Source organism: Cajanus cajan, chromosome 3, assembly GCF_000230855.2.
Source record: "Cajanus cajan strain Asha chromosome 3, NIPB_CcT2T_4, whole genome shotgun sequence".
NCBI lineage: Eukaryota > Viridiplantae > Streptophyta > Magnoliopsida > Fabales > Fabaceae > Cajanus > Cajanus cajan.
Genome location: NC_138519.1, coordinates 54,832,030 through 54,846,630, shown reverse-complemented (window position 1 = coordinate 54,846,630; position 14,601 = coordinate 54,832,030). Strand labels below are relative to the sequence as shown.

At 32.6% G+C, this 14,601-nt stretch overlaps 1 protein-coding gene and 1 long non-coding RNA gene across 5 annotated transcripts; both read left to right on the top strand.

Moving 5' to 3' along the window:
• Nucleotides 1-547: 547 nt before the first annotated feature.
• LOC145956569 (uncharacterized) lies at nucleotides 548-2,756 on the top strand. Of its 2 annotated transcripts, XR_014432815.1 has the most exons (6): nucleotides 548-666; nucleotides 766-1,058; nucleotides 1,225-1,323; nucleotides 1,424-1,494; nucleotides 1,930-1,994; nucleotides 2,558-2,743. It is a non-coding gene; the product is annotated as an uncharacterized LOC145956569 (long non-coding RNA). The 2 variants fall into 2 exon arrangements; XR_014432814.1 differs by having other exon boundaries at nucleotides 766-1,323; nucleotides 2,558-2,756.
• Nucleotides 2,757-5,813: 3,057 nt separating this feature from the next.
• On the top strand, nucleotides 5,814-12,758 carry LOC109788154 (uncharacterized). Of its 3 annotated transcripts, XR_014432484.1 has the most exons (6): nucleotides 5,814-6,034; nucleotides 6,126-6,213; nucleotides 6,499-6,974; nucleotides 7,264-7,501; nucleotides 9,244-11,597; nucleotides 12,530-12,758. XR_014432484.1 is itself a non-coding variant. In XM_029269190.2 (5 exons), exons 1-5 carry the CDS (start codon nucleotides 6,017-6,019, stop codon nucleotides 7,651-7,653), a joined length of 840 nt encoding a protein of 279 aa, XP_029125023.1. In that variant the 5' UTR covers nucleotides 5,814-6,016; the 3' UTR covers nucleotides 7,654-8,183. The 3 variants fall into 3 exon arrangements, 2 of the variants coding, with proteins under 2 accessions (XP_029125023.1, XP_020202409.1); XM_029269190.2 differs by lacking the exons at nucleotides 9,244-11,597; nucleotides 12,530-12,758 and adding an exon at nucleotides 7,634-8,183; XM_020346820.3 differs by lacking the exon at nucleotides 9,244-11,597 and having other exon boundaries at nucleotides 5,815-6,034.
• The last annotated feature ends 1,843 nt before the right edge of the window (nucleotides 12,759-14,601 follow it).

The window sequence follows — 14,601 nt, the reverse complement described above, 5'->3', positions numbered from 1 at the left end:
CGCCCCCATCAAGCGCCGCTCCCCCTCTTCCTCCGCCCAGCCCAGCGCCAAGAAGCTCTTCTGCGACCACGAGGACCTCTCCCTCCACGGCTTCTCCGCCGTCCACGTCCCCCTCAACCTCCACTCCCTCCTCACCAAGGGCCGTTCCTCCCCTGTCCTCCGCCGCTGCGTCTCCGACCCCTGCTGCCCGCCCAGACCCTCCGCCCTCCCGCCCCTCCCGCCCACCTTCCGGAGGAGCGTGTCCGACCTCTCTCCCTTGCCTCTGCCTTGTATCAACTGCGAAGAAAATACTGCACCCGACTCCCTGGTATGGACGGTTCTTGAAAAAGTTTTGATCTTTCTTGGATTTGGAATCGTGGGTTTTGTTTCTTTTTTGATGGGTGTGTGTGTGCAGAGGCTGAGAAGGATGAAAGATTTGCTTATTGGTCAAAGGTTTGCTTATTATGAAAAGTGGTTCACTACTTCTACAGGGATACTGCTAAAGATCCTACTTATTGGTCAAAGGTTTGCTTGTATAATATGGCCAAATTGGCAAAGGAAGCTTCAACTGTGTGGCATGTCCTTGAACCACTTTTCATAATTTTGATATTGATAACCACTGGTCTTCTGAAAAGGGAGTTGCTTCTTGTGTTTTGATTTATTTGCAATCCCTTCTAGCAGAATCAGGTAGCCTTGTAAAAAATTCACTATTATAAATTTTCTTTAAGTATGCAGTTTTATCTAATTTTCTATATAATTAATTGATTATCACTTTTTGAACACCAGGAGATAACTCCCATCTTCTACTATCCATTTTGGTCAAGCACTTGGATCACAAGAATGTTGCCAAGCAGCCTATCCGTCAGATTGATATTATTAACACCACCACGCAGCTTGCACAAAATGTGAAGCAGCATACTTCAGTTGCAATCGTTGGTGCAATATCTGACCTCATTAAGCATTTAAGGAGATGCCTCCAAAATTTAACTGAAGCATCCAGCATTGGAAATGATGCAGATAGGTTGAATTCTGAACTTCAGTCTGCCTTAGAAATGTGTATATTACAACTTTAAAGCAAGGTATTTGTGCTAACATCATGTCTCACTTTTTTGTTTGGCTTTCAAACTTTATATTATGCGACACTTGATATCATTCTGAGGCCTCAGCTTTGATTTTTGAATAAAGTTTCTTGTATTCATCATAATTTATAGATCCAATTTGTTATCTATTATGTTTTTTTACCAGATGTTAGCTAGTGTTTATAATAATACTCAGGAAACCAATACACAACCATAGAGCATAACTACCAAAACAGAGGAAGGCAATGCAGACAAAATGCTTAAGGTACTTTTGCTTCAATTTTGATGAAAAATATGTACTTTTAAATTTGGTTCCTTTGACTGATCATATACTTTTTACTATACATCGGCAAATGTTGATAAAGTTCTGGAAACCAATATAAAACCGCAGTCCGTGGCTACTGTAAAGGAAGATGAAGCTGACAAAATGCAGAAGGTACTTTTGCTTCAATTTTGATTATAAATATGCACTTTTATGAATTTGGTTGCTTTGACTGATTATTATATATTATTTTACTAGGTGTCAGCAATTGTTGATGATAAAGTTTTGGAAACCAATATAAAGTTTTGCACTTAAAACCTTTTGTTTTAAATATAAATCGGATTTTCTTTTTATAGCTGAATCGTTAATTTCAATTTCTAAAATTAATGAGCTTGAAAAGGTAATCCACAAAACACACATTTGTCCTTTTTTATTCTTTTTTACCTTAGTTGTGAGCCTTTTTTTTGCCAATAATTAGTAAAGTATAGTATAACACTATAGCTTTTGTTTACTGGTTGTTTTGGTTTAAGTACTCCACAAGTAAAAACTTGTAAAAATGGTTAATTTTATTTTATATAATTAATTATTAATATAAACCTATCCTTGCAGGTGGTAGCCATCAGTTTGTAACCATTAAAAACTTTCCACGGAAAGAAAATAACTTACAAGAAAAGGTGAAATAACTTTTGTTTTCATTTTATTGTTAAGTCACCTTTATCCAACTCTTTTGTTTTTTAAAAAATTTCAGAAACACCTAAACCATAATATACAGCCATATCAATGAAATTATTTTTGACTACCTTTCTTCATTTTTCATTTAGTTAATAATCCATTAATAATAAATTAAAAATTTTGTTTAGCAATGTTTTTGTTGATGTGAACAGGTGGGTATAAATAAATTCCTTTTACTAATTATTTACCCTTGCACTGCCATCATGAACAGGTACAGAGCAACTTGTAAGAATGTCACATGAGTTCTCAAGTTAAGCAAAAAAACCAGCAGAGCATAGAATATGTGCCCTCTTGCATCTTGAATTTCACCCTTAATTTCATTGTTATGCTTTCTTGAGGATATAAATTGAAGAATATAATTCAATTCCTTGATTTCTTAGTTATAAGTGAGATTTATTTTTGTTGTTGTTTTTGTTAAATTCTTGGTCTAATTTTATGGACAAACATTGGTATGTGTTAAGAGTTGTGTGATTGATACCTTTACTACTATGTTTTTGGGTTACAGATAACACTTTATATGGAGGTGCATATTATGGCTCTCACGTGATGCAGTACGGTGATGTAGGGTTCCACAATGATATTTTTTTCCTATATATGGCTACATCTTATTTTGTATTGTTATTGAAACTTGAGAGGTTGCTAGTAAACCTTTTTTCCCCTTGAATGTTTGGCCCTGAATGTTAAAACTATAAGAAAATAAAGCTTGTAATTTGATGGCGCATTTTATTTTGATTGACAATATTTGTCCATTATATATACAAAAAAAAAATCCAAAAACAAGCATATTTTTTTTATAAAAAAAATGCAATCTACATCGGTTTTCCAGAACCGATGTAAAAATATATACACTTTTTACGTCGCTCTATTCTACATCAGTTTTAGAACCAATGTAAATGACTTTAAAGAACCGATGTAAAATATGCTTCTTGTAGTAGTGTCATATTCGTTAACAGGTATAAATTTATAATTAAAAAAGAATTTAAAAATATTGGTATATTTTAGTGACTGAATTAGCGACCGAAATTATTTGTAGCTAATTCAAGTTATTAGCGACGGAAATAGTGACCAAAATAATTGGTTTTCAAATTTTTAGCGACCGAAATAGCGACCGATTTTATTCGAATTTATTTTAGATTTTTAGCGACCGAAATAGCGACCGATTTTATTCGTATCTATTTTAGTTTTTTTAGCGACCGAAATAGCGACCGATTTTATTCGTACCTATTTTAGTTTTTTAGCGACCGATTTAGCGACTGATTTATAAAATGTTTTTATTAAATAAATATAAAAATTAGCGACGGAAATTGCTACCAAAAAATTCGGTCGCAAAATTGGTCTCAGAAGTTAGGAGACCAAAATTTTAGCGACGGATTTTTATTGGCTAGCGACTGATTTTTCGGTCGCTAAATTGCGACGGAAAAAAATAGCGACCAGGGTTTTAGCGACGGATTTTTTCGGTCGCTATTTCAGTCGCTGAATGAAATAGCGACTGAATTTACCTAAATAGCGACCGATTTTGGTGGTCGCTAAAACTTGATTTTTTTGTAGTGAGTATATGTGTTGTTTATCTTTTGTGTCGGATGTGAAGATGATTATATAGTTGTTGTGTTTCATATTTGATATTTATGAGTTATTTATTATCTCTAGCTTACCCTTGCATGTTTCCATGTGGTTTGGACTGCGATGATCATATGTTGTATGGAAGCAGGGCAGGGATAGGCTGGGAGATAGCTGCTAGAGGCCACAGGAGGTGCCTGGAGATGGATATTTTTTTTGTAGGCTACCTTATAGTAACATATTTTGTTATATATAACTAGTTGTTGTTGGTTGCTTGATTAGCAACATTGTGTTGTAAATATTTTATTATACTATTTTAGTATATATATTCCAGTAGTATGTAGGGTTGTTTCGTAGTGTGACGGCTACGGCGAGTCGTTACAATAATAAATAATAAGTTAGATTTAAATTTAAATTTTATAAAATTAGCCCAACCTATTTATTTAAAGTCTAGTTTGATATGACTTATTCTCATTCCTCACCTCCAAATAGAGCATTAGTCCCTATAGTATCTAATTCGTAATTTTAGTCTCCTAAATTTAATTTTCCAAATTGTATCTCTTAATTTTATAAAAAATAAATCTATAATTTTGATCTTCTTGTTGAATATCTATCTTTTAATTACTATACCTGTAGCATTGTTTAACATATCTTATGATAATTATTTAATAATATTTAGACTAAATTATACTTTTAATTTTAAATATTAATTATCATATCCGCTTAATATCAGATCATTAATTTCATTATAATTGATAAAGTGAATAACATTTAATCATAAAAAATAATTATAGATTTTATAAGGTTAAAGTAAAAATGCAAAATCAAAAATTAGGACAACTAAAATAATTGTGAATGATGAAACCAAAAATATAATTTAACTTAATCTTTCTATTTAATGGGTCCATTTTCAATTGTGTAATATGATTTTTATTTAGGAATTTGACTTTTTTAAAATTACACTTTAAAAGATTTATAAAGTATAATAATAACTATACATTGAAATATTAACAATTAATATGATAAATAAATAGGAACTAGATCGATGTTTCCTCAATTTATCAGCGGAGTCAAACCCTTTATCCGAAAATCAAAGCCTTTTTTTTTCACCTAAGTGGGTAGAGTTTGAGGAAAATAGAGAACTTAAATTTGATACATACCCATCTTTCTTAATAATAATCAACTATTAAGTATTACGTATATACATAACAAATCATAAAATATATTTTCTTTACTTAATTATAAAATATATTAGAATATTACACTACTAGAAAAGTGTCATTTTCCTGTGAATTTTCTTGCAAAAAAATATTCGCAGAAATTTTTTGCGAATTTATTTGCGAAAAATAATTTACAGATATTTCTTAATATTTTAAAAACACTTCAAGTCCCACATCGATTGAAAAAGAGTATATAAGTTGGGACAACACTTACCTTATAAGTTGATTTGTATGGTTGAATGTTAGGCTTATAATCTACAATCTTAGAATTTAAAAGATTATATATCGCATGTTGGAGGCATGGAAACAAATACTTTGAATGATTTATAGTAATTTCTTTAATTTTTTTCGTAAAAAATATTCCTACAGAATTTCTTGCGAAAAAATTTGTAGGAAACTTTCTTGCGAATTTACCGACGAATTTTATTTTGCAGGAAACTTTCCTGCAATTTTTTTTTATTTTGCAAGAAATTTCGCAGGAAAATTTCTTGCAAATTTTAAAATTGTCAAAAATATATTATCCACGAAGGTATTACCTGCAAATAAAATTTCATAGAAAAATTTGCAGGAACAACGTTTCCTACAAATTTTTCATAAAACTCGTAGAAAAATCGCATGTGATAAGAAAAATTCTAGTCACTAATTAATTTCCTTAGATCACGATTAGATTATTACTTTACCCTTAATATATTGAGGTACCAAATCTTAATGCCTACCTAATAAGAATAGCAAGACTATTCAAAATTATAAAATTATGTACCCTTGAAATAGATATAAATATAAATTTTAGGAAAAATACAAATATGATTTCCACGTCTTCAATTGACGGCCTATATTGTTTGTGGTTGTAATCACGTCACCTACATACAAGTGTATGCATAGCTATGAACCACGCGTCATAAGCAGGAACATCATAATTATTATATCAAGTACTCTTTGCATTAACCCACACCCCTCGATCGTGCTATATATATAAGCTCCATGTGTTACTCAAAATCATCAAGCAAACAATCCTCACTCACCTGCTTTGTCTCACCATATTCCTTAAAATCATAGCAATTTAACTTTTGTCTCATCCAAGGCTTCAAAGACTAGACAGGAACTTAGGCATTCTGACAAGATCTGCAAAACGAGTTTATCTCTCAACACCGTCATAGACAAGACCCTCACTCAAAAATTATAATATTATGCCCGTAGCAATGCAGGTATGCTTTGTTGTTTATTGATATATATATATATATATGATGGTGGAATGAATCTGAAGCATGCATGCATTATTTATATGTACTGTAACAGATACTTCAATGGGTCTCTAAAGGGTCAAATGATCATGAAATAGGGAGGAGCAACAATAGTTCTCCCACTAACCAGAACGCAATCAGAGGTCACAATTCTTACAACTCTTAATTATTCATGATTTAGCATCACATAGATCTTAACATGTATTTTTGCATCGATGCAAATTAGTATTTGATTAACAGGTTTTAACCACGTCCATAAAAGAAAGAAAAAAAATGTAACTTGTAAACATTATTTAATATACAAAATGAACAATTATCATTTGGTACTGATTTTATACGCTTGTATCACCCCTCATTTTCTATCACATGACTCACTACCCATTTATATGAGTGTAAACACTCATTATCCTTTTATGACGTTATTTCAGATGAAAAAGGTAAAGGAAAAGATCTAGTTACACTGAGGCATCATAGGGCGTATCGAAGAACAAAGAGAATCGAAGGGAGGAAGCTTGGCAGCAAGAACTTGAAGATGTTTATTTTTATATGTGGAAAAGACATTCCAAAGGCTTGTTTTTTCAGAACCCTCAACTTAAACAGAAAAGGATACTTGAATAGAAGAAGGCATTTTATTCACTCAGTGAATATGAAGAGAGAAGAATTATCCGGAGGAGTAGGAATTACTGAAAGGGCAGATTTTGCTGCCCATGTAGGAAAAAAGGTTTTCCCCATAACTGAAGCGTCATTTTCCAAAACAACTAAAATAAATAACCAACGTGTCACCGCTGAAACAAAGGATCGAACTAAAGGTGATAGAAAGAAGCCTATTTCAAGAATGAAAGAGCTGCTTAGAAGGGTTGCTGCAACAAAATCAGAGAAAAGAGAAAATTTCTATGAACAAAAGGTAAATCTTTTGAACCCCTTTAGTGACACGTAACTAAAAAAAAAGAATGATTTTAATGGTAATACAATGCTATTCTAAACATCTAATCATAATTCACATAAATTATAAATTTATTAATTTTTATAATAGTTAACTTAAAAGTTATACAGACTGTAATTTTTGTTGGAAGTGTTGTATCAGCTAAACGTTTGTGTCTTTTCTAACATGTAATCATCAGCTATGTAATTTCTCAGGTGAATTCACTCCAAAAAATCTTAATTAATTGTTGGCATCATCAAATTTCTTACAGGTTTTACAATTTAGAAGACAAGGAAACATAGAAGCAATTCCAGATGATGATCAACTTAGCAGTGAATCACCCAAGATCAGTTTCACGTGGGATGTGGAAACTTCTTCTGTCCACCCAGTAGCTACTTGGTCTGAAAATGTTGAAACCAATATTTCGCATTCACAGATTTACATCCCTTATAAAGAGAGTGGTTGCATCCCTTGTAGGAAAGAAAACTGGATCACCACAGATTCTGAATGTAAGCTTTCTTGTATTCCTTTCTCTCTCTCTTTATATTTTAGATACTTCTCTTCTTGTTGTCCTAGTACCTATGCCATCAACTAAATACTTGACTAACCCTTACTTTATCACATTTGCGTTGGATTTGCAGTTGTGGTGCTGGAACTATGAAGAGAAAGTATCTAAGTAAAATATTCTATGATTTTATGGATGGTAGAACTGTTCTTTAAGCAAATTAGCGGTCAACTTCAGAAGTCTTCTTTGTTTGGTGGAAATCAACTTCAGAAGTTAATGCTCTATGTACCTAATTTGATATTCCCAGAAATTTTACTTTGATATTCCCAGAAATTCTACTGCTATACTGAAAATAGCGAAGTTGATGCAAAAAATATTTGGTAGTTCCAATCGCCAAGTGTATCTCAACCTATGAAAAAATAATAACTACAGTTGATTATGTCATATAGAGACTAGTTAGGAACTATGTGATCTAGGATTATTTCCTACTAATTTGTAGATGAATAAAAAAAATCATCAACATTTAGAAGGCGTTTGGTAAGGAAGAAGTTTTTTCATACCCACTAATCTTGAATCTAAGGAATTACAAATGCTGAGATCCTATGAATAATTAAAATCTATTTGATTACTCATAAAAATTCTTAAGAATATTCATACAGGGTTCCAGAAATAAAAAAATTTCATATTTGATTCCGATTTTTGGGTATATAATATTTTTTACAAAAATATCCTTAATTAAAATAATTTCATTACTCAAATCTTATTACAAATATGACATTAAACTATTTTTAAAAGTTGAAAACTTATAGTTAAAATAATTTAAATACAAAATTCAACAAAAGAAATAAACAAAGAAAAATGTTACATAACAAATAAGAAAGATAAACATATATTATTTCATTTCATTTCAAATAAATAAATAAATAAAGTATTAACAAATACTATTAAACTATAGAAATAAAATAGACTTTAATAATATTATTAAAATTGACAAGGTTAAGAAATAATGAGATATAAGAAAGAGAGAGAAAGAGAAACAGAGATATGGGAGGGAGAAGGGAAGTGAGAGTGAGAGTGACAAAGAGAGGGGGAGAAAGAGAAATAGAAGGAGAGAGGAAGAGATAGAGAGAGAGGGAGAAAGAGAAATAGAAGGAGAGAGAGAGAGCGAGAGAGAGAGAGAGAGGAGAGGGAGGGAGAAAGAGAAAGGGGGAGAGGGAGGGGGAGAGAGAGAGAAAGAGAGACAGAGAGAGAGAGAGAGAGAGAAAGAGAGGGAGGGAGGGAGGGAGGGAGGGAGGGAGGGAGGGAGAGAGAGAGAGAGAGAAAAGAAGGGGGAGGGAGAGAGAAAGGTAGAGAAGGGGGATGAGAAGGAGAGAGACAGAGGGAAAGAGAGAAAGGGAGAAAGAGAGACCTTAAAAGAGATCGTACTATAATATTTTTATGTACATAAAACTTTTTCCCTAAGACCCTAACTCGAAAACATTGGATTCTCACCCTTATCATAAAATTATTTTTTATAGGAAAATGAGATAAAAATAATTTATGGAAAATAATATTCTTGGAAATCTTTTTTTTAAATAACTACCAAATATGAAAAATCAAAATTTTCAATTTAAGATTCTTAGAAAAATAAAAATATTATATGTATTAAACGCCCTTTTAGTAATTTGCACATAATAATGTTTCTCGAACTTAGTTTCCTTATGTTTATGTATGACTTCATTTTTTTTTTTTGGTTCGTTCCTGGAGTATCCACCGCCGATAGCAGTGACTAATCTCCTCGCTACGTTGGAGGCATCTCAAAGGGTGGGGGTGTATAAATAAATTACATTTTAATTGGCTTAATTAATACATATATAAAAAGAGTTTGTTGAATTTATTTATGTAGGCAATTACTGATAAAAATTAATCATGGCAGAAAAAATCACCACAACAAAATGGACTTTTAGTGACACTTAATATGATTTTTATTGGCAATAAAAATTGCTGCAAAATCTTTTACCAGCGTTTCCACATTAGTCATTATATGCAGTATTACTAAAACATTTACTGACAATTATTTTGCATGCTGGTAAAGACCCTTATAATGATCAGGAAAAGTGTATAAGTTTTTGTGGCATTTAAGATGAGGGTTGTCCTCTACTTATATATTCTTTAATTTTCTTATTTTTTTAAATGTCTTATCTCCTAATTAATTATTTTATCTATATATAGTCGATGTGAGATTTGGATTTTTCTCAATACACCCCCTCAAGTTTAGTAGTATTTAGTTTGGTAATGGTGACTAATCTAATACCAACTTAGAATAGTAAGTTATAGGTCTAACTCAACCCTACAAAACAAACTTGTAAAGTGAGAGTTATCATCCACTTATATACTTTTTAATTATCTTATTTCTAGTCGAGACGCAATGACTTTGTGTTAACCAAATTCTGCCTAACTGTCTGATATTCAAAAGTGCATTGGACGAAGTATATTATTATTGCGAAAATGATTTCAAAATTCCTTCGTACACACACACACATATTTAACCCCCTTCTATGTGTTTTTCATGTCTAACTTCACTCAACACTAAGTATTCTTTTGCACAAGCCTCTCCAAGCTTAACACTGAGTATTCTTTTACACAAGCCTCTCCAGGCTCAACCCTACAAATAAATTTGACAAGAGTTACAATTATATGAAGTTAGCGAAAAACACACAGAAGGGAGGTTGAATGTGTGTGAACGAAGGATTTTAAAAACGTTTTCGCAAAGGGACTTCTTTTCGTCTGAAAATCTATCGTCTACTCGAAAATAGTTTCTTAAGTCGAACAACTGCAATTTCGTTTGAATATCGTTTAGAAAATAAGTAGTGGACGAAAATTTTCAATGTGATATACCAATATAAATAAACTTTCGATTGTAAAATAAATAAATAACGCACAGAGTTTTATACTAGTTCACTTGTCCTGAGTTACTTCCAGTCTCCTTCCACTGAAGGGTTCCACTAATCACAAATAAGGATTATAAGTATTCTCAACCACTTCTGGTTTGTCAACTTCACTCCCTAACGCTAGTATTCTTAAACCATTTCTGGTTCCCCTAGTATTCTCAACCACTCCTAGTTCGTCAACTTCACTCACTGACGCTAGTATTCTTAAACCACTTCTAGTTCTCCAAGTATTCTTTCAAATAGCCTCTTCAGGCTTTATAGTAGATGAATGGTTTGAGTGTGTATAACTTTCACAGAGAGGATAGGATAGTTTTTACACTCACTAAAGTATTCAACCTTAGTTTTACAAGGGTGTCCATTCTGAGTGTGTGTGTTACTCTGATAGAGAGGATGGGGTAGTTTCTACACTCACTAAGATAAACTATCTTAGTTTTACACAGGTATTCAAATCTGAACAAGAAGAGATGTAAGTTTGTTTTGACTCTTGCTTTTGCTTATTGCTTGTTGCTTCTCTTCTCTCTTTTTGCTCTTTTCTGGTCTTGATATTTATAGCCTTGTGATAAATCTGGCCATTGTTTGAATTTGAATGTGTCTGTTGAAGCGGAGCTTCCCGTTGGTGCAGATATTCGTTTGTTCATGGCTACACAGATCTTTTTCATTTAATGCGTTTGATCTTGCATTAAATGTTTGCTTTCCAAATCTGTGTTACGTGAAGTCCTTTGCGTAATTTGTTTCTTTTTATTTCTAACTTCAATCATGACCTAGGTACATCTGTCCTTTTTCCGTCATTTTAGCTGCGAAGGCGTTGTCTTTTCCTGAAAAGTAGATGTACTTTGTAATATTCATTTTTTTAAAGGGGGTATTTTTGTAATTTCTATTAATGGCATTTTCGCAATTTTATTAAAGTTTGAGGGGTAAATGGGTAACTTGGAGGAATCCAGTAGAGGAGAGAGAAAGAGGAATCCAGTAGAGGAAAGAGGAGAGAGAAAGAGGAATCCAGTAGAGGAGGTTCTGCCAGGGGAGAGAAAAGAGGAGGGAGAGGAGGAGATTCTGCCCGAGTTTCGGTCCTTGTTTAAGGAGAGAGGTGGAGATTCTGCCCGAGTTTCAGTTCTTATCTAAGGAAAAAGAGAGGAGGAGGTTCTGCCCGAATTTCAGTTCAGGTTTATCCAAGTAAGGGTAGTGCTTATAAAATTAATCTAGTACATATGAACATGATAGGAATAGTATAATTTTAATATGCTACTTTATGTGGAGATTTTCATTTCACATAGTATAATTTGGATCAATTGATGGTTTTTTTAAATATTTAATTATTTATATTATTATTATATTGACAAATTGGCATGGTTATGGTTATGTTTAATTATGGAATATGCTATGTGTATGTGGTTTGGAAAAGTAAATAGGACTTAAAGGAGTAAGGTTATGGTATGGATTGGGAGATCTCTTGGTGAGATCAGGATATAATCTTTGGAAAAATATGGAATTTGGGAATCCCATGGTGAGGATTCCAATATGGAACTTTTCCAAATATTATATGATAAACCACTTTAGATGTTAGGTGGATTCTGAAGTACTCCTCTAAGTATTCTATTTGCTACCGGTATGGGTCTAGGCCGAGTCATACCGATGGTTGAGGTGGCCTCGCCAGGGTTACGTGACGACGTAATCCAACTGTATATTTTCCATGAGAGGTTAGGTGTGGGACATGGGTTGATGACATGTTTCACCGTATCAACACTTGGTTTGGATGGTGTTGAGGCCAACATTTGGTTTGGATGTGTTGGTTACATCATGGATTATACAGTGGTGTGACTTTGTTTTGGATGTGGAATATGTATACATATGGTATGGATTGTATACATTGGTTATGGATTATTTTATTATCATAAAATATGTATACATTGGCATGGACGTGTATACATTATATTTTGGGTTGGTCTATATTTAGCTTGAAAATGACTTGTTGGTCTGGATAAATACTGTAGATAAATATCTGTTTAATGATATTTTATTATGATGTACTATGGTTGGTTTTATATGTGCTAACCCTTATATTTTCATGATGTGGACTGTGATGATCTCACTATGTGGGGGAGCAGATCAGGTATGAGGCTTTGGGATAGCAAGGAGTCTTTTGGATAGCTGCTTTGAGAAGTGGCTAGGTTTAGAGCTTGACCAACACCTAGGGTGTCTTATTTTGATGTTTTCATGACGTTGTAATTATATTATCTTTTTGGATTACTGTATAACTTTACTGAGGATGATGACTCTGTTATAAAAGATTATGTTATATATTTTGGAAACAATTTATATGTTATTGTATATTTACACTCTAGCGTAGCTGGCTTTTTCTCTATTTTCTTTATTTTATATTATTTTATTTTGGTTGGTTATTGATGTGACGGCCTAGGGTGGGTCGTTACATACTTGTCCTGATATACGCAGCTTTGACTTTTGGATTCGCACTCTTCTACTTTTCTTCTTTCATATCACATTCTTGATGACTTCGTGTATACTTCTTGTAAATGTGGACGATATGTGATATTCCTCATTGTGAATAGTGGATCTTAAACGCTTTTCAACATTCCTAGTTTGTGTCTAGAATTTGAGTCTCCGTCTAAGAGTTAGACTTTGACTTTTCCTTTTGTCTGATCAATCGTGAAGATGGATGACTTTAATTTTGTCTGGAACATTTCTTCGTCTTGTGTTATCCATCGATTGATATTTGTTTTGTTGACCTTTGTGTAGTTGACCATTGAGCTTCATCTGATGTTTATTTGGTGCCAAGCCAACTTTTGTCTTGGTCTAGTTTTGCTCCTGTTTGATATTTGTTTAGGCCATGCGTCTGATTTCTTGTGTTGCGCTCTAGGTTGTTCTTGACATATCTTCGTCTGATGTTCGTTATCGTCTGGCGCACATTTCATGATCCTTCTATCATTTGGCTTGGTTTGATTGATCTTTGTTTTGTTCGACCATGCTTCATGCTTTGGTTTTGCCTGTTTTTATATTTATCTGAAACACTACCACACAGGTTAGTAATAACATTTGTATTATATTTGTCATATTCAAAACTCACTGGGAATTGCTTCGTCTGACTTAACATTATAGCTTCGTCTCTTCTAGACGTGATGCTATGAAAATATAGCACAAATAGACTACAAAGAATTGTATACAAAAATTACAATGAAGATCTTCTTTGTAGTGTTTCATCTTTGTTCTTTAGGGCGTTTGATCAATTTTGAGTTGCTTAATGGATATTGATCTTTTATGTATGACGTACGCTTTTTCTTTGTATCAATGTATTCTGAAAAATTATCACATCTCTCTATATTTTGTTTATAGTATGAAGACTTGATCTTTATATAGTAGCTTTGAAGGAGATGACCATTGCAATAACACTTAAATTTAAATGCTCATATTTCTTCATATGTTGCTTTGTCTATCTTCATGACTAATCTTGAAGAGTATTGTTGATGCATTTAATGTGAGCTTTAAATGCTTATCAAAGATGTGTCTCTCTTATCTAATCGAGACAACTATTTATCAACATTTCTTTCCATTTTGAGTGTAGTATAGAAGTGTCAGCGTAGAGCAGTTGGGGCTGGAGCAGAATAGTCCTTTATAGTCTTTTTTCTATGGTATTTGGGATTGTACATTTTGGCTTTTCACGAAGATTTTGCCTTTTTGCTCATTAATGTTCTTCGAGACTTTAAGAAGCTCTTTTCGTTTAATCTATTGAAGAATATCACATTAAATGAAATGTAATGTCAATAATATATAACAGTGTTCATTTAATGTCAATCAAATAGACTATGTGTTTCGTTTAAATTCTTTCAACTTAGAGATGATATGTATTATCTTCACCTTTCAGAAAATCTGTATTATCTTCGAAGAATGTTAATTTTTGTTTGCTTACGAAAAATCTTTTTGTTTGTCATCATTAAAAATTAAGAGATCATCTGTAGTCTTAAAATAAGATTTTTTGATTTAACATTAATGTATCATGGCTATTGATTTAGTCCCTTTATAAATTTAATTTTTTTAATATTATTTAAGATGTGTTACAGATGATTGATAGGCCTTGGGATGTCACTCTTGTTGGAATGCCTTGATTTTATAGTGATGCTTAACACTCCTAACTTTTTATTAAAAATATACACACAAAAATTTG

Bases quoted from the DNA above. Each gene is read 5' to 3' on its own strand.
- LOC109788154 (XM_029269190.2), top strand. The intron at 6,975-7,263 runs GTAAATCTTTTG...AATTTCTTACAG, and splicing joins AAAATTTCTATGAACAAAAG to GTTTTACAATTTAGAAGACA. The intron at 7,502-7,633 runs GTAAGCTTTCTT...TTGGATTTGCAG, and splicing joins GATCACCACAGATTCTGAAT to TTGTGGTGCTGGAACTATGA.